General features: G+C 44.3%; 1 protein-coding gene across 3 annotated transcripts; it reads right to left on the bottom strand.

Annotated features, from left to right (window-relative positions):
* Positions 1–293: 293 nt before the first annotated feature.
* Positions 294–24443, bottom strand: LOC111978334 (SAP30-binding protein). Of its 3 annotated transcripts, XM_070448229.1 has the most exons (11): positions 24315–24443; positions 20404–20522; positions 20247–20291; positions 14198–14240; positions 8891–8979; positions 4650–4741; positions 4409–4521; positions 4227–4330; positions 3808–3895; positions 2776–2825; positions 1266–1345 (listed from the first exon to the last, which is right to left on the bottom strand). In XM_070448229.1, exons 1-10 carry the CDS (start codon positions 24406–24408, stop codon positions 2803–2805), a joined length of 810 nt encoding a protein of 269 aa, XP_070304330.1. In that variant the 5' UTR covers positions 24409–24443; the 3' UTR covers positions 1266–1345; positions 2776–2802. The 3 variants fall into 3 exon arrangements, with proteins under 3 accessions (XP_023864109.1, XP_023864111.1, XP_070304330.1); XM_024008341.3 differs by lacking the exon at positions 2776–2825 and having other exon boundaries at positions 294–1345; XM_024008343.3 differs by lacking the exon at positions 2776–2825 and having other exon boundaries at positions 294–1345; positions 4272–4330.

The following is a 24443-nucleotide window of genomic DNA, read 5'->3' as shown; positions in this document are numbered from 1 at the left end:
AACATATGTTTCCCATGCCAACAAAGCCTCTTAAATTGAATTAAGTGAGATTGATTGAGTGAGTGAGAGGAGACAGGAATTCCTCCAGACAGATTCAGGCCAGTGGCTGAAGTCAATAATACTGGAACACAACAACAAAACCATCCCTTAATTTCTGGACAGAACATTGAAAATATTTATCCAGAGAACAGTATGAAAATAAATATGATCAAATAGTATTATCTTACATTATGTATGAAAGACAGATGCTATTGAAGCCAAGACAAGTGTACAAGAATGGGCACACACTCTGATTGAAAAGGCAGTATGACGTATATATTTTATTGATCATACCATCATCATCACCATCAGCGATATATATGTACATTTGTAAAAATGATTCCCCCTAAGCTCTTTGAATAGGCCACTTAAAATCAAATTAAATGAGGCAAGGAACATTGATGCAAATATCCATAGTCTGAATATTCCTCTTTCATCTTCTCTAGACCACATTCCAGTACATGATCAAAACACAGCCCATATATACACTCTGGGTAGAACAGAATCCTTTTGTGGAGCCCAAAAACAATACAAATATATACTTTACCATAACAGATGGGTAGATAGTGTAAGAAACCACTTTACTGGAGGATGGAAGCGAGAGACTAAATCTTCAAGTTTCAGACATGAGACTAGTAACTTATGCCATAACTAGGTTACTTCCTAGGTAGGATGGTTTTCCCAACGGACAGTCTTTAGCTAACATCTAAACCCAGTTTCTAGCTGACAGAAACACAAAACAGATCAATGCATAACTTCAACAGAGTGCTGACTGGAGAGCTGGATGAAAGTGGAATCTCACATTGATATAAATAAAAATGTACAAAGAGTCTTATTAAATCTCAAGTCAAGATGGAGTCCATTGACCACATCCTGTAGATCAAACATCCCAGAGACAGGATGGAGTCCATTGACCACATCCTGTAGATCAAACATCCCAGAGACAGAAGGAGAGATGCAGAAGTCTTGTATGGCTAGATGAATATAGAAATGTTCCATATTTTCTGAAGACATTCTCTCTCATAGCAAGTCACACAGGACCATACACACCAACACACTTCTCTCGCTTACACACGTTCTTATCCATCCATCCTCTCATCCATCCAAAACACACACTTCTTCTCTGTTCACTGCTTGGCTTTCTTCAGGATGGTTCCTACGGCAGAGATTACGGTGGTCTTGGTTCCGCTGGCGGTGGTCGTCACGGAGACAACCGCTGGCAGGTTTGCCGTGGTAGTGAGCAGGGCGGGTTGGGCCAGGGTCACGGGCACCGCAGAGTCCCACTTACTCTTCCTCTTCTGAGCTTCTGGTGAGGGAGAGAGAGAGAGGACTGGTGAGAACGGGCGAGAGAGAGAGAACGGGAGCGAGAACGGACGAGAGAGAAAGAGCGAGAGAGCGAGAGCGGACGAGAGAGAAAGAGCGAGAGCGGACGAGAGAGAAAGAGCGAGAGCGGATGAGAGAGAAAGAGCGAGAGAGAGAGCGAGAGCGGACGAGAGAGAAAGAGCGAGAGCGGATGAGAGAGAAAGAGCGAGAGAGAGAGAGCGAGAGCGGACGAGAGAGAAAGAGCGAGAGAGGACGAGAGAGCAAGAGCGAGACAGAGAGCGAGACAGAGAGCGGGTGAGAGCGAGAGAGAGAGCGGCGAGAACGGGTGAGAATGGGAGAGCGGGAATGGGAGCGAGAGAGCGGACGGGCAGAGAACGGGAGATAGCGAGAACAGGAGAGAGAGCGAGAACGGGAGAGAGAGCGAGAACGGAAGAGAGAGCGAGAACGGAGAGAGAGCGAGAACGGAAGAGAGAGCGAGAACGGGAGGAGAGCGGGGAACGGGGGAGAGAGCGAGAACGGGAGAGAGAGAGAGAGAGAGAGAGAGAGCGAGAGCAAGAGAGATAGAGAAAGCAAGAGAGGGCGCGAGCGAGAGAGAACAAGGGAGAGACAGGGAAGAGACTCATGGGGTATGCTGTGGTGTTGATGGTATCCTAAATGAAATGATAAAATATACAGTCCACAAATTCCAATTGGCAATACTTAAACTCATCCTTAGCCCTGGCATATTCCCCAATATTTGGAACCAAAGACTGATCACTCCAATCCTCTCTCCCTGATCACATCTTCTCTCTCTCTCCAGTTCTCTCGTGTTCTCTCTCTCTCAGAGCCTGGTTCCTCTCTAGGTTTCTTCCTAGGTTCTGGCCTTTCTAGGGAGTTTTTTCGAGACACCGTGCTTCTACACCTGCATTGCTTGCTGTTTGGGGTTTTAGGCTGGGTTTCTGTACAGCACTTTGAGATATCAGCTGATGTAAGAAGGGATTTATAAATAAATTTGATTTGGCCTAAACATCAGCGCCACAGGTAACTTCCACAAAGCTGTGAACGATCTGAGAGACAAGGCAAGAAGGGCCTTCAATGCCATCAAAAGGAACATAACATTCGACATACCAATTAGGATCTGGCAACAAAATACTTGAATCAGTTATAGAACCCATTGCCCTTCATGGTTGTGAGGTCTGGGGTCTGATTACCAACCAAGATTTCACTAAATGGGGCAAACACCAAATTGAGACTCTGCATGCAGAATTATGCAAAAATAGCTTCCATGTACAAGGTAAAACACCAAATAATGCATGCAGAGCAGAATTAGGCCGATACCCGCTAATTATCAAAATCCAGAAAAGAGCCGTTAAACGCTACAACCAACTAAAAGGAAGCGATTCCCAAACCTTCCATAACAAATCCATCACCTACAGAAAGATTAACCTGGAGAAGAGTCCCCTAAGCAAGCTGGTCCTGGGGCTCTGTTCACAAACACAAACACACCCCACAGAGCAACAATTAGACCCAACCAAATCATGAGGAAACAAAAAGATAATTACTTGACACATTGGAAAGAATTAACATAAAAACAGAGCAAACTAGAATGCTATTTGGCCCTAAACAGAGAGTACACAGTGGCAGAATACCTGACCACTGTGACTGACCCAAACTTAAGGAAAGCTTTGACTATGTACAGACTCAGTGAGCATAGTCTTGCTATTGAGAAAGGCCGCCGTAGGAAGACCTGGCTCTCAAGAGAAGACAGACTATGTGCACATTGCCCACAAAATGAGGTGGAAACTGAGCTGCAGTTCCTAACTTCCTGCCCAATGTATGACCATATTAGAGACACATATTTCCCTCAGATTACACAGATCCACAAAGAATTTGAAAACAAATACAAATCTTGATAAACTCCCATATCTATTGGGTGAAACACCACAGTGTACGATCACAGCAGCAAGATTTGTGACCTGTTGCCACTAGAAAAGGGCAACCAGTGAAGAACAAACCCCATTGTAAATACAACCCATATTTATGTTAAATTATTTTCCCTTTTGACTTTAACTATTTGCACATCATTACAACACTGTACATAGACATAAAATGACATTTGCAATGTCTTTATTATTTTGGAACTTCTGTGAGTTATTGTTATCATTTATTTAACTTTTGTTTATTTTCTATTTCACTTGCTTTGGCAATGTTAACATATGTTTCCCATGTAAATAAAGCCCTTTGAATTGAAATTGAAAGAAATAGTGAAAGGGAGAGAAACGGGAACCAGATATAATCCTACGTTTTTTTTCTCTTTTAGGAAGGTCACGCTAAAAAAAAGTCAGGAAAGATAATGTTTCTATCGTGGGGGAGGGGTTCTCTCTTTCGATAGTCTGGGGGCTGTAACACAACAAAATGTGGAATGAGTCAAGGGGTACTTTGTGAAGGCGCTGTAGTCGGGTGTACCTGTAGCTGTACTAGCAGCAGTATTGGTTGTGGGAACTGCTGCGTTGGTGGGGTTGCTGCCCTTCTTAGTGGCCGTCACAAACTCAATCTAGGAGAGAGAAGACAAAACACTATCACACTCGTACTGCAGAGGGCTGGGCTGGGTGGTGCTGACGGGCTGTTGTGGTGACACTTAATCTCTTGGCAGGATACTTGAACATAAAGTACAGGCAGTCTGTGGCAACATGCCCCTGACGCATAGACTGATTACAGAACAGTTCTGTCTGTCATTAGTGAAACAGGAGTGCAGTAAACGTATAGTGTTGGAAAAGCTATTTTCTCTGTCCAGGTTTAACAGAGATTGGGCATGGGGTTAGAGGAAGGCACGGGTTAGTTTGGTGAGGGGGGGTTGAAAACGTGTGTATTGTAATTTATATTACCTCGGGTGGCCTCTTCAAGTCAATTAAAACGCCTGTGGTCCTCACCTTCGTCCTGTCCTTCTTGGCTTTCTCCAGCTTATCCATCTCTACTTTCTGAGCTTTGGCTGCAGGGAGGGAACGGAAAACTGTTCAGTTGATAGGACTGACTGGCAAGCACATACAGCCACCAACGACCTCCTTACCCAGGGCCTCATAGTAAGAGTCCTCTGACCAGCCGTGAGGATCAAACATGTCTTTAGGGTAGTTGGTTCCCAGTTCATCTATGCCACAGAACTGGATGAGTTTCTCATAGATACTGGATAGACACAAAGACACGTCAACAAATGTATCTGGAAAAGCAACATGTGTATCATCGATAGGATCGTAACTCTAGGAATCTGTGTGTGTTTGTGTACCTGTGTTTGTGTGTTTGTGTTTGTGTACCTGGGATTCCTGAACTCTTTTTTCCTCTGAATGTGGTTGTTTGTGTCAAAGTCTCCATGTAGATTCTTCTCATACAGCTTCTGGATCTTCACCTGTTGACCGAAAACCAACATATCTGATAGGTAACACAGGAGTCAAATCCCCACTAGTAGAAGTTCCTAATATAAGTTCCTAATACCTCAGGGAAATATTTGGTAACCAGGGAGCCGGGCCAGTCAACTGGAACCTGGGGGATCCACTATGATAAATGATCCTTAAACGGACAAGATGGCGGATTGGAATGTAATGAACCTACTGTATCTACAGTACTCAGAACAGTCAGTTCAATTGGCCCAAGTACTAGGACAACGGAAGTGTTGAACAGCTCTTCTTCGGAGAGACAACGGCAGTGACGGCTGTTCAAAATGATGAGCTTTTACTGAACACAAGACAGACTAAACCCTGGCTCCGCATGGCCCCCGAGTCAAACAGTCCCCTTCCTGTGTGTGTGTGCTGGTGTTAGATGCAGCCTGAGGTGAGGGATATCCAGATAGTGATTCATCATCACTGATTCACTAGATAGAGGGGTGTTAGGGTGTGTTCACACCCTGAGGCAACGCTATATGGTGCTGAACCTGTTCAGTCAGCCACACCCTCACCTGCCCCAACACCTACCCAACAAGAGTTACATTCACTTCACTAAGTTTGGTAGACTTCTCCCTTTTACAGATCAGGCTAAGATTTGGGGAGGATACGCTAATCCTAGATCTGTGCATAAATGGCAATGTCCTACATAGGAATGCTAGCTTATTTGTGAGGAAAACGTTGGACCAGAGTCAGAGAGGCTGTCGAGAGAGGAGGATTGTGGACTGTGACAGAGTGCTGAGCACTGTGAGATGACCTGCTGGTCTTTTCCTACATGTTGATGTTCTTCTCTCACTGGAGGACTCTGCTCTCCAGCAGAACATTGTGGAACATTTACCAACAACTGCAGAATGCTGCTTGTCTGGCAGCTGGCATTGAACGAAGCTCAGGCATTGGCAGGAGAGGCAATGTACTACCTGGAAACCAGTGTTTATCTCATACCCAGCCCAATTCCAGTATACCACACCTACCTGTCCTGCCTCCAGTAGGCCATACACCTACCTGTCCTGCCTCCAGTAGGCCATACACCTACCTGTCCTCCCTCCAGTAGCATAGCACTACCTGTCCTGCCTCCAGTAGGCATATCACTCCTGTCCTCCTCCAGTAGGCACACACCTACCGTTACTGCCTCCAGTAGGCCTACACCTACCGTCTCTGCTCAGTAGGCCATACACCTACTGTCCGGTGCGGTCCAGTAGGCCACACACCTACCTGTCCTCCCTCCAGTAGGCCATACACCTACCTGTCCTGCCTCCAGTAGAACTCAAGGTCCTAAACGATATCATAACCGCCATTGATAAAAGACAGTACTGTGCAGCCGTCTTCATCGACCTGGCCAAGGCTTTCGACTCTGTCAATCACGGCATTCTTATCGGCAGACTTAATAGCCTTGGTTTCTCAAATGACTGCCTCGCCTGGTTCACCAACTACTTCTCAGATAGAGTTCAGTGTTTCAAATCGGAGGGCCTGTTGTCCGGACCTCTGGCAGTCTCTATGAGGGTGTCACAGGGTTCAATTCTCGGACCGACTCTCTTCTCTGTATACATCAATGATGTCGCTCTTGCTGCTGGTGATTCTCTGATCCACCTCTATGCGGACGACACCATTCTGTATACATCTGGCCCTTCTTTGGACACTGTGTTAACAAACCTCCAAACGAGCTTCAATGCCATACAACACTCCTTCCGTAGCCTACAACTGCTCTTAAATGCAAGTAAAAATAAATAAATTCTCTACAACCAATTGCTGGCCGCACCCACCCACCCGACTAGCATCACTACCCTGGACGGTTCTGACTTAGAATATGTGGACAACTACAAATACCTAAGTGTCTGGTTAGACTGTAGACTCTCCTTCCAGACTCACATTAACTTCACTAGGGTAGGGGGCAGCATTCGGAATTTTGGATGAAAAGCTACATTTGCACACACTGTTCATAGATTTTTCTATTGTGTTATTGACTGTACGTTTGTCTATCCCATGTGTAACTCTGTTGTTTGTGTCGCACTGCTTTGCTTTATCTTGGCCAGGTCGCAGTTGTAAATGAGAACTTGTTCTCAACTGGCCTACCTGGTTAAATAAAGGTGAAATAAATCAAATAAAAATACACCTACCAGTCCTCCCTCCAGTACACCATACACCTACCAGTCCTTCCCCAGCAGTCTACTACTTGTTGACAGAGAGCTTACTGTGTCACTGCTAAATTGGAGGTGCTGTAGGTCAGTGTGACAAATGTGATGGTTGTTTAAAACAGGTGACTAGAACCCTTTAGACAAATAGGAATTGCACAGGTACGCAAGAGTGATAGCTAGTCATATAGCTCAGCAGTTCAGGTGACTGGTACAGGTAAGTAGGGCTGTGAGTACCTGTAGGTGACTGGTACAGGTAAGTAGGGCTGTGTAGTACCTGTAAAGTGAGACTGATACAGCGAAAGTAGTGCGGTGTAGATACCTGTTAGATGACTGGATTACTAGGTAAGTAGGGCTGTGAGTACCTTAGGTGACTGGGTACAGGTATGGTAGGCTGTGAGACCTGTTAGGTGACTGGTACCAGGTAAGTAGGGCTGTTGAGTACCTGTATGGTGACGTGGTACAGGTAAGTAAGGGCTGTGAGTCTAGTTACCGAGTGAGCTGGATATAGTAGTAGCGCTGTGAGTATCCTGTAGGTAGACTGTACGGTTAATAAGGCGATCATAAATAGGGCTGTGATACCTGAGTGTACTGGAATGACTGGTAGCGGTACAAGATAGAGCTGTGTCAAGTACCCTATAATGGACTGGTACAGGAAGTAGTAGGCTTGTAGTACCTGTAGGTGACTGGTACAGGTATGTAGGCTGGAGTACCTGTAGTGACTGATGATAGTAAGATAGAGGCTATGTGAAGTACCTGTAGTGGACTGGTACAGGTAAGTAGGCTGTGGCAGGACTGCTGGTATAGGTGAAGCTGTGTAGGTGACTGTACAGGTAAGTAGGGCTGTGAGTACTGTAGGTGGACTGGTACAGGTAAGTAGGGCTGTGAGTACAGTGGTAGGTGACTGGTACGGTAAGTAGGCTGGAGTCGCTGTAGGGTGACTGGTACAGGTATAGTAAGGCTGTGGTACCTGTAGGTGACTGGTCAGGTAAGTAAGGCTGAGGTACCTTGTGTAAGGTGACTGGTACAGGTAAGTAAGGGCTGTGGGACCTGTAGTGACTGGTACAGGTAAGTAAGGCTATGGGTGAGTACCTGTAGGTGACTGGTAAAGGTAAGTAAGGCTGTGGGTACCTGAGGTGACTGGGTACAGGTAAGTAGGCTGTGAGTACCTGTAGGTTGACCTGGTACAGGTAACAGTTGAGCAGTGGCTGTGAGTATCTCTTGTAGGTTGACTGGTACAGGTCAAGTAGGCTGCTGTGAGACTTTGATAGGTCACGTACAGTAGGGCGGTGGTACTGTAGGTTACAGGTCAAGTGTAGTAAGGCTGTGGTACCTGTAGTGACTGGTACAGGTAAGTAGGGCTGGTAGACCTGTAGGTGACTGGTGACAGGAAGTAGGCGTCTATGTGTGACTGTCAAGTGAGTTAACTTACTGTTAGGGTGACTTGGTACAGGATGAAGAAGGCTGTGGTACTACCTGTAGTGACTGGTACAGGTAAAAGTAGAGGCTCGATGGATACCTTAGTGAGTGGTACGGTAGTCAGCTGTAGAACTAGGGCTTCAGTTTTAAGTAGTAAGAGCGTATGGTAACTTGTAGTTGACTGTACAGGTAAGTAAGGCTGTGGTACTCTGTAGGGACTGGTACAGGTAAAGTAAGGCTGTGATGTACCTGTAGGTGTACTCGGTACAGGTAAGTAGGGCTGTGAGTACCTGTAGTGGTGACTTGCGTACAGTAAGTAGGGCTGTGAGTACCTGTAGGTGACTGGTACAGGTAAGTAGGCTGTTGAGTACCTGTAGGTGACTGGTACAGGTAAGGGCTGGAAGTACCTGTAGGTGACTGGTACAGGTTAAGTAGGGCTGTGAGTTACCTGTAGGGGACCTGGTACAGAGTAAAGTAGGGCTGTGAAGTAACCTGTAGGTGACTGGTACAGGTAAGTAGGGCTGTGAGTACCTGTAGGTGACTGGTACAGGTAAGTAGGGCTGTGAGTACCTGTAGGTGACTGGAGCAGCGTCCTGGTGGTTCAGGGGGGATCCGGATCTTGTCAGGTGACATGTTCCTCACTTTCTCTGAGAACAGAGCTGGGGCGGAAACACAGAAAAAGAACCAATCAGAAGAGCAGACTACAGACAGTCTAGTAGCTACATTCTTTAGAGGTGAACCCAGAAATCATGTCTGTAAAACTAGTGTGTTGAATCAACATGTTCAACTCAATTCTGAACTGAAGGTTGTTCTGCATGCGTGTGAGGTGTTCAGGACCATCTGGTCCTGGTATGAGACCTAGTTACCACACCCAGTCAGGGAAGGTATGTTGGGGCTTGTGTAGAGAAGAGAGGATGCCCTTTTTTCAAACTCTTCCCTCCTTTCTCTCCTCTTTCTTTCTTTCTTTCTCTGACTCCAGGCCAGGCATCCTTCAGTCTAAAGCCTCATCAATGGGAGGGCACTTTACAGTCTCTCGGCACTGTCAATCTATCACAGGCTTTAAATGGTTGAGCAAAAATGTGTGTAAACGTTGCATGTGAGAACAGATAAGTAAGGTACAAGACTGAGCGTGAATTTAGATGATAAACATTTCTATCAGTTAAACCTCTAGGACCACGACACCGCAGACGTTCTCCTTTAGCCTGTATCGTAGGTCACATACACTATGGTGTGTAGGCAACAAGCTCCTCTATGTACCCAACACATTCCAGGCTCCCTCCCCCTCCCCTCAATCTCTTTACTCTCTTCTTCATTTTCAAACTTCTCGCTCTCTCTCTCTCGCCTTGTTGTTTTGTTTGATGCCAAGGTGGAAACAAAAGCAAACCTCGAACCCTCACACTACCCTGCTTGACCTACCCTCTCCTCTCCCCCTCCTCCCCACCGCATCCTGCCTTGTCTGTAGGTGAGAGGGGTATGACAAACCCCTACAGGGAGGGGAAGGGCGTTACCCTATCCTCTCCCCCCTCCTCTCTCCTCCCCACCACATCCTGCCTTGTCTGTAGGTGAGAGGGGTATGACAAACCCCTACAGGGAGGGGTAGGGCGTTACCCTCTCCTACTGGCTAACTGCACCGACAGGACTGTGCACACGACACACTCAGACACATACAGAGATACACACACACATAAGACAGACAGAAGCCATTACAGAGTCATGATGTACTCAGTGACAACAACACACTAAACACAAATATGCACTTGGCTGCAAGCACACTAATGAGCAGTAGAAAATACCATACCGAGTCAGACGAGTCATACGTCCTAGCATGCTTTACATGAACACAGCCTGCAGTGTGTGTGTGAGGTAACAGGAACATAGCAAACAGCGGTCTGAATCACAGCTCTCTAAACCACAAGAGGTCCCAGCCCTATATGATCAACTCTGACTAGGCCTACCTCAAGCTAGAGGTGTTCACGGATCCCATTTTTTTGGAAAATCAATACCCAGGTGCAGAATTGTTTTGGCGATTCGGATTTCAGGTGCAACAGATCAGACCCAAAATATGTCAGAGATGAGGGATGGATCCGAAAACGGAGAAAAAAAAAGTTGCACTCCACACTGCCCTTTCCCACCTGGACAAAAGCAACACTTACGTGAGAATGCTGTTCATTGACTACAGCTCAGCGTTCAACACCATAGTACCCTCAAAGCTCATCACTAAGCTAAGGATCCTGGGACTAAACACCTCCCTCTGCAACTGGATCCTGGACTTCCTATGGGCCACCCCAGTGGTGAGGGTAGGTAGCAACACATCCGCCATGCTGATCTTCAACACTGGAGCCCCTCTAGTGGTTGCGTGCTTAGTCCCCTCCTGTACTTCCCTGTGTCACCCACGACTGCATGGCCAGGCACAACTCCAACACCATCATTAAATTTGCAGACGACACCAACAGCGGAAGGCCTGATCACCGACAACGACGAGACTGACCTCCTCCTATAGGCTGAGACCTGACCGGGTGGTGCCAGAATAACAACCTCTCCCTCAACATAACCAAGACTAAGGAGAGATTGATGGACTACAGGAAAGGGAGGACCGAGCACGCCCCCATTCTCATCGATGGGCTGTAGTGGAGCCAAGTTGAGAGCTTTCAAGCTTCCTTGGTGTCCACATCAACCAACAAAACTAGAATGGTCCAAACACACCAGACAGTCGCTGAAAGAGGGCACGACAATGCCATCCCCCTCAGGAGACTGAAAAGACTGTTGGGCATGGGTCCTTGAGATTCCTCAAAAGGTTCTATAGGCTGCAACATCGAGAGCATCCTGACTGTTGCATCACTGCCTGGTACTGGCATGAATCTGCTCGGCCCTCCGCACCGCAAGGGCGTCAGAGGTAGTGCGTACGGGCCCAGTACATCACTGGGCTAACTGCCTGCCATCCAGGACTCTTACACACCAGGCGGATTTGTCAGAGGAAGGTCCCTAAAATGGTCAAAGGACTGTGTTTCTTACGTACTGGCATGGCAAGCTTGGGTACGAGCCCAAGTCTTAAGACAAAAGGCTTCTCAACAGTTTTATACCCCAAAAGCCAAAGACTCCTGAACAGGGTAATCAAATGGTTACCCGGACTATTGCAATTGTGCTCCCACCAACCCTCTTTTACGGCTGCTTGCTTACTCTCTGTTTATCTTATATGGCATAGTCGACTTTAAACTATACATTCATGTACATACTACTTCAATTAGCCCGACCAAACCGGTGCCCCCGCACATTGGCTACCCGGAATATCTGCATTGTGTCCCACCCACCCGCCAACCCTCTTTACCGCCTACTGCTACTCTCTGTTATATATATATGCATAGTCACGTTTAACATACATACATGTACATACTACCTAAATCACGCCCGATAAACCAGTTCCTGTATATAGCCTCGCTACTGTTCTTTTTTCACTTGGTCTTTTTTACTGTTGTTTCTATTCTATTATTCTATTTGTTCACCTATGATACCTTATATTTTAACTCTTAGAAATCGCACTGTTGTTTTGTGTATGTAAGCTATTTCACTTGTAAGGTCATACACTTGTTGTATTTGGCGTCATTCGTGACAAATAAACTTGTGATTTGACTAGTTTAATAGGTATGGTATTCAGATCAAACTTCTCCAAATGGTTCAAAACATAACTCTTCATAACACATTCATACTCCTTCCCATATATAGTTAGAGTTTTGGGCGTGACACGAGAGATTATGTGTTGAATTACAGCATGTTGTTGTGAAATTTTGGCACCGGATGTGGGTCGTACGTGTGTACACACAGTTTCCCTTCTGACACACACACACACACACACACACACACCACCACACACACACACACACACACACCACACACACACCACACACAGTAGAGGGGAGTGATAGGTAGGCAGGGGTTGGAACCGGTTCAGGGAACAGAACCGAAAACCGGACAATAACAACATTTTTCAAGGAACAGAATCAGAACGGGGGGGGGGAAATGGTTCTGTTCCGAACTAAACGATTGGAAAATGATTTGCGTTTCAACCCCTGATTGGCACTACTGTTTAATGGCCTAATAGAGCAGTGTGTTCTCTCCTGCTCTGAACACACACGTCAATGAACAATTATTACAAATMATTTAAAAACATGTCAACTCCGATCTTTTCAAATTAGCATATGTTGTAGCCTAGACCCTATTTTACATCATCTKAGGTATCTGTGTTGGGCCCGTAATCAGCTGAGACACAASGTGCTCTTGAATACAGGGTGGGTGTCATGTTTAGGCTGATAAATGTACAACAATTGAAAAACTTCTACTTTCAAAAAGGTACCACAAAAATGGTTGGAGGTCCACACATCAGAGAATGTTGACCTGAATGGAAATATCTGTTGTTTTAAAAATGATACTGTCAATCCTCCATAGGAAACCTATTGAAATCATAGACATATAGATAGTAGAGTAGACATGACCATTTAAGWTTACATTTGATGGTGGGTGGACTGGGGGCCATCTTTGTGGTAGTAAATGTACCAGCTAAATCGTGTGACAGCAACTATGTGAGCTTATTACAGTATTATAGACACCATGTCCTGGGATTTCCTATGATCTTCTATTTAGAAGAACCCCACACCGTCTAACGACTCTTGTGTTACATGTAAGTGCTCATGAGAGTTTCAGCTTCCAAATAGCTATCAATAGTTTGTAGCTCAAATCATTCGGACTCTACAGACGTTTTTGTAAAAAAAAAAAGAAAAAAAGACCAGGCTCTGGTACCCTTCGGGCTCCGCCCTTGTCTCAAACACCGCTGGAGCTTAACCTCCGTTAATCACACAGACTAATAGTTGGTATCTACGGCTGCAGAAGAAATAGGCAAATCCAATGGTACAATCCTCAAAAACGGGGRGGCAGGGTAGCCTAGTGGTTAGACGCAGGTAGCCTAGTGGTTAGAGGCAGGTAGCCTAGTGGTTAGAGGCAGGTAGCCTAGTGGTTAGAGCGTTGGGCCAGTAARCGAAAGGTTGCAAAATCGAATCCCCGAGCTGACAAGGTAAAAATCTGTCATTCTGCCCCCGAACAAGGCAGTTAGGCACTATTCCCAGGCCGTCATTGAAAATAAGAATTTGTTCTTAACTGACTTGCCTAGTTAAATAAAGGTAAAAACATTTTTTAAATAATTTWAAAAAACATGCAATGTTAAAAATGAGTGGGACTGGTTGGGTTAAGAGCATGTTGTGTCTCAACCAATGGCGGGCACAACTCAAAAACTTCAGATGTAAAATAGGGTCTAGGCTACAACATATGCCAATATGAAAAAAAATCTGAGTTTACAGGTTTTAGATAATTGACGTTAAAGGTAAAAAAATAAATAAAATGACATTGAAAAAAATATGATTATAAAATAGACAACCTTGTTTGTAGGCTTTTAAATGATATCAAACACAACTATTATATTCCAGTGATGAAGACATGGAAGTCTCATAGTATGGTGAGCACCATACTGAGCACCTTTATCTCCTGAATGTTATGGCATAAAAGTCCCTTTCTGACAACTTCTTCCATGGGGAAATACGTATGGGAAAGCTTGGTTTAAAATCAAAAGCGATGCTGTCAAAATGATTGAATTCAAATGGTTTTACCCTATGACACATTTACAAGCTGAATTACCCAGTCTGAAGACAAAGACTTATTGAACTCATCTACATGAGTTACTCATTAAGTCAAACCAAAAGCACGGTTTGGGCATCTAATGTTCAATTGCCACAATATAAATAAATATTTAACACCAAGTTTGTATTGTATCTGTCTGTATCTCAAACGCGTTGGTTTGTCTGTTTGGGTGTGTGTGTGTGTGTATACACTCACCGACCAGCTCATTGGGGTCTCTCCTCTCTGCCTCTGGGATCTCCTGAAGAGAACACACAGAAGGGGGGTTTCACATCACTCACAGAACCATGGACTGTCCTGGATCTCCAGGGAGCATAACATCGCAGCTGCTGTCGATGTTGATGCACTGTCAATTACACCAGTTATACGTCTTGGTAAAATGTCCATACCAGTTATACGTCTTGTTAAAATGTCCATACCAGTTATACGTCTTGTTAAAATGTCCATACCAGTTATACATCTTGCTAAAATGTCCATACCAGTTATACATCTTGCTAAAATGCCCATACTAGTTATACATCTTGTTAAAATGTCCATACCAGTTATACGTCTTGTTAAAATGTCCATACCAGTTATACATCTTGCTAAAATGCCCATACCAGTTATACATCTTGCTAAAATGCCCATACCAGTTATACATCTTGCTAAAATGCCCATACCAGTAGAAATCCACTAATTTGAGCTGAAAGACGATGGCCAGAGCTTACCCGCGATGTTGCGCAATGATTGATGTTAGTCAATAAGTTTTAGTCAAAATATGATATTTTTGGGCTTGAAGTGCCAAATCTAAACGTCTGACTTCGGATGTTTTCGTGAGTCTTATGCGCAAATTATTTTCATGCCTACGTTTAGTTTAAGGGTTGGGATTAATTGCAACCTAGCAGCATGGCAATCACAAACACTGGCTGCAAAGTGATACATAGCTGTGCAATTTAGACAATGCATTGATACAGTGCCTTCTGTATCATTTTGTTACGTTACAGCCATAATCTAACATTGATTAAAAAAAATACAAATAGTCAGAAATCTACACACAATACCCCCATAATGACCAAGCAAAAACAGGTTTTTAGAAATGTTTGCAAATTTATTGAAAATTTAAAATAAAAAACAGAAATACCTTATTTATATAAGTATTCAGACCCTTTTCTAAAAGACTTGAAATTGAGCTCAGGTGCATCCCGTTTCCATTGATCATCCTTGAGATGTTTCTACAACCTGATCAGGATCGAGGCAAAGATGAACGGAGCAAAGTACAGAGAGATCCTTGATGAAAACCTGCTCCTGAGCGCTCAGGACCTCAGACTGGGGCAAAGGACTAACCGGTGCCCCTGCACATTGACTCTGTACCAGTATCCCCTGTACATAGCCTCGCTATTGTTATTTCACTGCTGCTCTTTAATTAATTCTTACTTTTATTTTTAACTTATGACTTATTTTTCTTAAAACTGCATTGTTGGTTAAGGGCTTGTAAGTAAGGATTTCAATGTAAGGTCTACCTGTTGTATGTGGCACATGTGACAAATACCATTTSATTTGAAGAGGACAACGACCCTAAGCACACAGCCAAGACAATGCAGGAGTGGCTTCGGGACAAGTCTCTGAATGTCCTTGAGTGGCCCAGTCAGAGCCCGGACTTGAACCTAATCGAACATCTGTGGAGAGACCTGAAAATAGCTGTGCAGCAACGCTCCCCATCCAACCTGACAGAGTTTGTGAGGATCTGCAGAAAAAAATGGGAGAAACTCCCCAAATACAGGTGTGCCAAGCGTGTAGCATCATACCCAAGAAGACTCGAGGCTGTAATCYCTGCCAAAGGTGCTTCAACAAAGTACTGAGTAAAGGGTCTGAATACTTATGTAAATTCTGTTGTTATTTTACATTTTTTGAGCAAACATTTCCAAAAATCTGTTTTTTCTTTGTCATTATGGGGTATTGTGTGCAGATTGATGAGGGGGGAAAAACAATTGAATCAATTTTAGAATAAGGCTGTAACGTAACAAAATGTGGAAAAAGTCAAGTGGTCTGAATACTTTCCAAATTCATTGTAACTTTCATTAGCTGGCTACGGTTAGCATGCGAGCTAGTTACTGACAGCTGTCAGTCAGTGACCTATTTGTTGTCATTTCTCTGCTACACGTGGAAGTTACCACAACGTCCCACCCCCCCCCCAATTCCTGAATAAATATTAGCAGCCTGCGTCAGTCCTCGAGGTGGAACCTAAATTACATTTTCTGCTCTKGGACAGGAAGTACTCTAAATAGGTGCGGCAACTTCCTCTGAGGTGGGCCTTTAAAGGGATACTTCAGGGTTTTGGCAATGAGACCTCTATCTACTTCCCCAGAGTTTTCTAGTGAAAACGGGCTTGGCAGGAGGTGGGGCGATCTGAGCTGCTTCTAAAATATGGCCCGTCTTTGCCAGAACTTGGGCCATAACACAGGTTCAGCAGACAGGAACAGTGCTCTTATTCACTGGAGGATATACACTTTCCGCCACCCAGTCACCTAGCAATTGCATGGACACATCCAAGAATTGTCATGAAGAGGGCCCCGATGGCCAAACTAAGTAGGACAGGAGGACCCCAGGAAGGGGTGTGGTTACCAGAGGTTCTTCCCCCCCCCCTGCCCCCATCTCACTGTAATGAATAGCACTTTCAGCCAGAGAGGAAACTACAGCAACAGAACTAACAGCTCGGCCAAACTGACATTATTCTGGGTTACTGCATATTCACTATGGGCAAAAACACAGGTCACGGGGGGTAGAGAGGGGGCAAGAAACAATCAAACAACCCCCACTCTTTCTCCACTGTCCCTGACGCGATCAAGAGACAAATGTGACACATATGGTGACAACCCCTCCTCCGCCCATCGCTTTCCACCCCACTGCCTTCCACCCCACTACTTTCTCATTGACCAAGGAGAGAAGGAGTGTTGGTTCTATCATGGTTCTTTCGAGGTTCTTCTAGACTGTGGCAGTCGTCCACTCCTGGTCCCTCTAAAGAGAGCAGGCCATTCTATTACTACTGTTATTTGACACACAAATACGTCTAACACAGATCTGTCATTTTCTCAATTCAATCTAAATCAAAGCCATTGCATATGCAGTGGATAGGAGAACGTAGTGGCTAGATAAATCAACGCTTGCGCAACAAACAAGCTATTACCAGTAAGTTTTGGCTAAGAGTTGAAGACGTGTTTGAACAAACTGCTAAGCGTTTAACTCTCTTAGATTACCAGTAAGCAATGTGCAACAGTCACAAGAGCCTACTGAGTTTGAGTTTATTTTTTATTTTTACAGGGACAGTGCACTTTAATCAACGTTTCAGTAAAAGTGCCGGTTTTAGCCAGCCGGCTAATTTTCAACCGCAGTCCCTGGGCAGGTTATTAAAAACAATTACAATATAGACAATAGCAACATAGACAAGCAAGACATAGCAACATAGGACAAGCAAGACATAGCATACAGACAGAGCAACATAGGATACATCAGAGCAACATACTGCTAGATACATCTCCTTTACAGAAACTAGCGTCATCTAAACCCAACACTAGATGACTTGTAAGATACAATAGGAAGTACGTAGCAGATGAAGCACAGTTACACAGTTACGGAGTTCGGCCCTTAGGACAAAGTGGGACCAATGGTGTGGCTGACAAGACATTACTCATAATAGTGGTCTCGGCACTAAGGCAACAGTAGCTACATACAGGATCAGATCATAAGACAGGGAGAAAAACAAGTAGCAGCTAGTGAAAACAACATTACGGATTAAGTCTTTGTCAGGTTCTGGATCGGTTTACCACAACTCACCTCTGACATAAAGACGAACACACCTCACACAGTACCTCTACCTGACCTGACACCCCCCCCAAGACACACAAACCTCACCAGTCCTACCATCTGACACCCCCCAAACACACACAAACACACCTCACCAGTCCTCCACCTGACACCCCCCCCCAAGACACACACAAACACACCTCACCAGTCCTCCACCTGACCTGACACCCCCCAAGGACACACACAAACACACCTCACCAGTCCATCCAACCTGACACCCCCCCCCAAGACACACACAAACACACCTCACCAGTCCTCCACCTGACACCCCCCCAAGACACACACAAACACACCTCACCAGTCCTCCACATGACCCCCCCTTCCTATGTTATGAAATGCTACCGTTCTTCAGACAAATTGCATCCAGTGCCTGATCATAGGCCCCTCGTAGCATAGCCAATTGTCAGACACACACATAATGCTATGTTATTAAAGTGGCCCTGGCCCTGTAATGATTCTGTTTGTTTGAGTAGCACCTAGCCCTCCACGACCCGCGGAAATCTAATTGGCAAAATAAACAAATCCCCATGAATAGCCGTCATTTTAACCTAGAGATAATCAGGTTTTCTATCGTTGTTTTTCTCCAGGATGCCCACAAGCTTCACAAGACTAGTCTGAAGGTCCCCAGTACCAGGTTAAAACAATGAATGGAAGTACAGTATATATGGAGATAGTTTAGTGCCAAACATAAGGAGTAAAATTCATGTCAAAAAAATATACAAATAGTTTCCTGATCCTTCTTATATCTCTCAGATATAGAACAAACACTTCAGGACAAACTTCCTTTAGATTTTTTTGTTCGATGGAGTGAAACTGTTATTCAATGCATTTGTATGGGCTAATAGCAGTAAGGGCAAATTCAATGCCACATCAAATATTTTTTATTTATTTTTTAAGTACTTCAAATTCAAAATCAAATAGCTAAATTATCCTTGGTTTGACCTTAGAACAATTCTATATGTTAGATTGGTAGTACCAGTAAATAGTGATAGCAGTAGCCTGCCAGCAAGGCTTGTGACTTCAAGTATCGGCCAATAAAGACAAATCATATAATAGATCAACAGTCCCACCTAGTGGCACCTACAGGGAATATTAACAATCTTCACTTCTCTTTGCACCCCACAGACAATCTTGATTATTATTAACCTTTATTTAACTAGGCAAGTCAATTAACTTCTCTAGGATAGGGGGCAGCATTTTCACGTTTGGATGAAAAGCGTGCCCAGAGTAAACTGCCTCCTACTCAGTCCCAGATGCTAACATATGCATATTATTAGTAGTATTGGATAGAAAACACTCTGAAGTTTCTAAAACTGTTTGAATCATTTCTGTGACTATAACATAACTTATTTGGCAGGCAAAACCCAGAGGACAAACCATTCAGATTTTTTGTTGTTGTTGAGGTCACTCTCTTTTCAATGCGTTTTCATTTGTTATCCAGATTTCTAAGGGACCTTCCTGCAGTTCCTATCGCTTCCACTGGATGTCAACAGTCTTTAGAAATTGGTTGAGGTTTTTCCTTTGAGAAATGAAGAAGTAGCCATGTTCAGAATGAGGCTCCAGTGAAGTGTACTGTTTGTTAGAGGCGCGTGACCAGAAAGCATGCTACACATTGTTTTCCTCCGGTATTGAACACAGATCAGCCCGTCTTCAATTTTATCGATTATTTACGTTAAAAAATACCTAAAGTTGCATTACAAAAGTAGTTTGAAATGTTTGGACAAAGCTTACAGGTAACCTTTGAGATATTTTGTAGTCACGTTGTGCACGTTTGAACCGGTGTTTTTCTGGATCAAACACGCCAAATAAATGGACATTTTGGATATATATCGACGGAATTAATCGAACAAAAGGACCATTTGTGATGTTTATGGGACATATTGGAGTGCCAACAGAAGAAGCTCGTCAAAGGTAAGGCATGAATTATATCTTTATTTCTGCGTTTTGTGTCACGCCGGGAGGGTTGAAATAGCATTGTTTGCTTTTGCCGTAAAGCATTTTTTAAATCGGACACGTAGGCTGGATTCACAACAAGTGTAGCTTTAATTTGGTATATTGAATGTGTGATTTCATGAAAGTTAAATTGTTATAGTAATTTTTTTAATTTGGCGCTCTGCATTTTCACTTGATGTTGGCCAGGTGGGACGCTACCGTCCCGCATATCCTAGAGAGGTTAAGAAAAAAATCTTATTTACAATGACGACCTACCTCGGCCTCCTCTAACCCGCCGCCCTATGGGACTCCCGATTACGGCCGGTCGTGATACAGCCCGGGATCGAACCAGCGTCTGCAGTAGCACTGAGATGCAGTGACTTAGACCGCTGCGCCACTTGGGAGACCCATGACCCCCTAACTAACATTAAATAAGCCCAAACCATTCCACAATCAGGGGGGGGGTTTCAAATACCTTATAATCATCTGTGTCTCCCCCCTCGTCAGACTCATCCATTTCCTACAAAGACAAAAATGCAAAGCGTTAACATCCCTGAGTGACCCAACACACACAGAGAAATACCTCAAGCAGGGTGCTGTGTGAAAGAGACTAAGTTGGAAAGAGAACCGACGGAGTTACGGGAGCTCTCCACGCTGTCCTCGTCTCCAGATGCCTTGTCGTCGCCATCCTCAATCCGGCTAATGTCGTCCTCTCCGTAGGCAGCCGACACCAGGCCTACTCCATGGCTCTCTGCAGAATGACAAAGAGCTTGGTTATCAGGTTGGAAACATGACAGCATTCAGTTGCCGGGTTCCTGACCCAATAGCAAGCCAGCTTGCTGGGATTAGGTCGGCCTCTACTTCATCAACATTTTGTATAGGCAGTGAATTGAATAAACTGGCATTTGGGATTTACTCTACTGGTAGTCAAATTGGTTGGTCCTTTAGTCATTGGACGTCTTAGACAAAAACATCCATAGAAAAGTATTATTGGCCCGTTTTTTCTGGTAATGCTTTCTGATTTCTATCACCTGACACATGAGCAAAACCATGCCTGCACAAACTCAGCAAGTCTCAATATCGCGTGAGCATGTGTAACCGTTGTGAAATGGCTAGCTAGTTAGCGGTGGTGCGCGCTGATAGCGTTTCAATCGGTGACGTCGCTCGCTCTGAGACCTTGAAGTAGTTGTTCCCCTTGCTCTGCACGGGCCGTGGCTTTTGTGGAGTGATGGGTAACGATGCTTTGAGGGTGGCTGTTGTTGATGTGTGCAGAGGGTCCCTGGTTCGAGCCCAGGTTGGGGCGAGGAGAGGGACGGAAGCTATACTGTTACACATGCAGTCAGGTGACGCACAAACTTTTCAAAAGTCTGTTTGAATAATAATAACCTGTCAATATTGTTTCTAAAATGTCCAACGGCATAACACATTAATGATGAACTTGGCGGACAACCGGTAGAGTGAGTTTAGATAACGTAAAATGGATGAGTAAAAGATTCTAATGAGAGTTTATTCAACACTGATTTATAAATGTGCCGGACTGTTCCGTGTGTTGGAATCTAGCGAGGAATGTGGAGTAATGGGTCGTTGCGGGACGAGTCACATTCAGATACTAGGTAGTAACGTTAGCAGGCTGATGACATGCCCCTCTTCCATCCACACAGAAAGCTAGCTAACGTTAGCTATATTCTGTACAGGGTTCACACAGCACCTTGTTTTAGTTAACGATAATAATTCAGTGTTTGTTTACCGTGTTGTGGGACAAATGTCATTAGAACAATAACACACCGATAAAGTATTTAGGTAGCTAGCTAGCAACATTGTTGAACCTACACAATGCGAGTTTTGGGTAACCACTTTTGTCTCAGTTAGGACAGATTTGGGTCCGAAATTCTAATTTCTATGCAATATCAGTCAGAGTATGTGAGCGGAGCGTCAGTCTTCTCGCCCACTCCTGCAGTAGCGCTCACGGTAGGCCCGGCCCAGCATGCAGCTATAGCACCTTGCTTTAGCTACTGTCATGGAGTTCGCTAAATATTTTCATAAAGAAACTGATAAAACACACAAGTGCTAAATCAAGGTGGCTGACAAAGATGAGGACCAAGAGCAAGCGAGGGAGTGCGGTGATGAACAGAATTAAAATATAATATTACGGTCATAAAATCAGATGTCTCTATTCAAATATTATTTGTCTATTTCTCTGTGCGTTGATTGGTGGAGGAAAACAGGTCAATGTAGCCTACTGTAGGCTACACTACCTTTTTAATTTTTCTGAACGAATGTTGACGTTAACTTGATAGCAAGAGAGAATTTTGCTCTCAGAAAGTATCAAAAGAAAGGTGGATAATGAAAATCGAAGTTTCWGGGAAGAATGGACAGAGAGATACGCGATCATCTCACCATCTTTTACCAATGCCAAGGCAGTGTGTCTTATTTAGAATGAGGCACTGTCAAAGTGGCGTTCCTGCCCAGACAGACGCCCGACGCAGAGAGCATTAACATTAACTGCAAGCTACAAAGACTACTTTTTTGGCTGACATATTCTGTCACTTAAATCTGCAGTTACAAGTTAGAAAAACAGTGGTGTACATTGTGGAAAAACTTGAGGCCTTTAATCTGAAAAATGAGTCGTTCGACTTGGACTTGTCATCTGGAAGGCTACTGCACTTCAGCACAAACGACAGACAGATGGACCAGGCCGCAGCATTGTCACAGAGGTGGTGGAAGATTTCATCAGCAGCTGAGGGACAACTTCTCCACCATATTTGAAGATTACAGCATGCCCAAGGGTATTTGTACGTGATCCTCTCACAGTCCGCCCAGGTGGAGAATTCTCCCGCCTTGCAATGAAAACGATACCCTCGCRGGATGAGGCCGCAATTCAAACTGAGCTGATTGAATTCCAGATATCGAGCCAAATCAGGTATGCGCTCAGGAGTGCCGAGTCCCTGCGTGTGTTGTTGGTGGCATGCTCAGAGGAATACAGCACAATAAAGAAACGTGCATTTCATGTGCTAACAATGTTTGGATCAACTTACACCTGCGAGTCCTCATTTTCTTCTATGAACGCAGGAACCGGCTTTCACATGTCAGACTTCCTTCGCATTAAAATCACATCCATTTCACCCGACATCCACAAAATGGTCTGCTGCCTGCTTTATTAGTGGACTGTCTCCCGTATTCTCTCTCCTCATGAATTAAGTTCAAATGTAACTTTTGAATTATTTAGGTAGAGTAACTTGCTTCTTGGGACATTGCATTTGGGACTTTTTGCATGTCGTAATTTTTTTAATATTTTAAAATATTAAAACAATCTAATAATTTGGGGGGCCCAAAATMATTTGGCCAGCGGGCCGCCAGTTGAGGAACCCTGATCTACGCAATACACCATAATTGGCCCAATAGACCTGCCATATTCCATTGTTCAAGGTGATTTCCGTTTTGATTGGGTTATTTTGCCTAAAAAACCTTTAGGCCTACATATAGAAAAATAAAAACAACTCTGCCCAGCCTGACAAGAGTGGCCTAAAGGGTGTTTAGCCTCCCCAGTGGCTTTGCAGGTGAAGAGAAGATATTCTCCGCTGCTTGCCTGATGCTCTCCAGGCACCATCGCTTGAGCCTGAAGCAGTGGCGGTTCTAGACCATTTCAACTGGGGGGGGGGGGGGGGGGAAGCGGGGGCCAGTTGTACTGTTAGAGGGGCCAGTTACATTAGACGTTATTGTTGTCATCGTTTTCTTCACTGCATTGCAGGCATTAGCAGGCAAAATACCATGTTCATAATCATCATCATTGCCACTGTCTAATAACGGATGTAAAAAAAGAACGATAGCAAAAATGGGTTATGTAAAAATGATTTCATACTCCACATTTAGGGGGGCCACAAGGGGGTCCAAAATTGTTGTCACAGGGGCACTGCCCCCCCCCCCCCCCCAGAACAGCCACTGGCCTGGAGCCACAGACTGACCAAACCCGTGTTTGTAAAAATGAATTGAAAAGGTACTAATAAGTCATTTTTCGTTGAATTTGTATTTAATTCTAAGTCACAGCCTATATGGGCAATTTATAGACTATAATGATTTAACACAACGAAATGTTGTCTAAATGCTGAGGGCTTTATGTCCCAACCAACCTATTGCGTATCACTCGCAAATACTTAACAATGTATTTCTTCGTAGGCTATAGCCTTGAAATAATATAGACTAAATCATTCATTTTCGTTCCTTCTTAGGCTTCCTTTCTGGCTCCTGACCTATTTAGAGTGTTTATATGCTGTTTAATTAATATGACATGTAGCCTATTTGAAATTACGTGGGCTTGTTACATTCACCTTTTCATGTTTATTCAAATACTTTTCATTCAAATCCATATGGTTTGGTTTCAGAACTTTAAAAAACAAAATGGTAGGTCCAGGTAGTCACACAAATAGATGGGTGTTGAAGCGCTGGAGCGGTACGCAAGCACTGCTCCATGGGCGATGTGCGGGATTTCTAACCGCTCAATTCCGCTCACATGCTCTGATATACGTAGCTAACGTAAATTATCTACCTGTTTCTTCGGTTTCTGGGTTGGAATCTGGCTCAGAGTCGTCTCCATAATCCGCCAAAGAAGAGAGAAGTACACTATTTTTGCTGTTCGCCATTTCTCCARCGGTCGCATAACAATGACGTCACTTCT

Source organism: Salvelinus sp. IW2-2015, linkage group LG18, assembly GCF_002910315.2.
Source record: "Salvelinus sp. IW2-2015 linkage group LG18, ASM291031v2, whole genome shotgun sequence".
In the NCBI taxonomy this organism is placed as follows: Eukaryota; Metazoa; Chordata; class Actinopteri; order Salmoniformes; family Salmonidae; genus Salvelinus; species Salvelinus sp. IW2-2015.
The sequence above is the reverse complement of the archived record's forward strand: the minus strand, read 5'-3'. Positions and strand labels throughout refer to the sequence as shown.

Excerpts from the sequence above, each read along its gene's own strand:
- LOC111978334 (XM_024008341.3), bottom strand. The coding sequence starts at position 24,408 with ATGGCGAACAGCAAAAATAGTGTACTTCTCTCTTCTTTGGCGGATTAT. Across the intron at positions 20,523-24,314 it reads CCCAGAAACCGAAGAAACAG|AGAGCCATGGAGTAGGCCTG; the intron begins GTAGATAATTTA and ends GTCATTCTGCAG. Across the intron at positions 3,896-4,226 it reads ACTTGAAGAGGCCACCCGAG|ATTGAGTTTGTGACGGCCAC; the intron begins GTAATATAAATT and ends TCTCTCTCCTAG.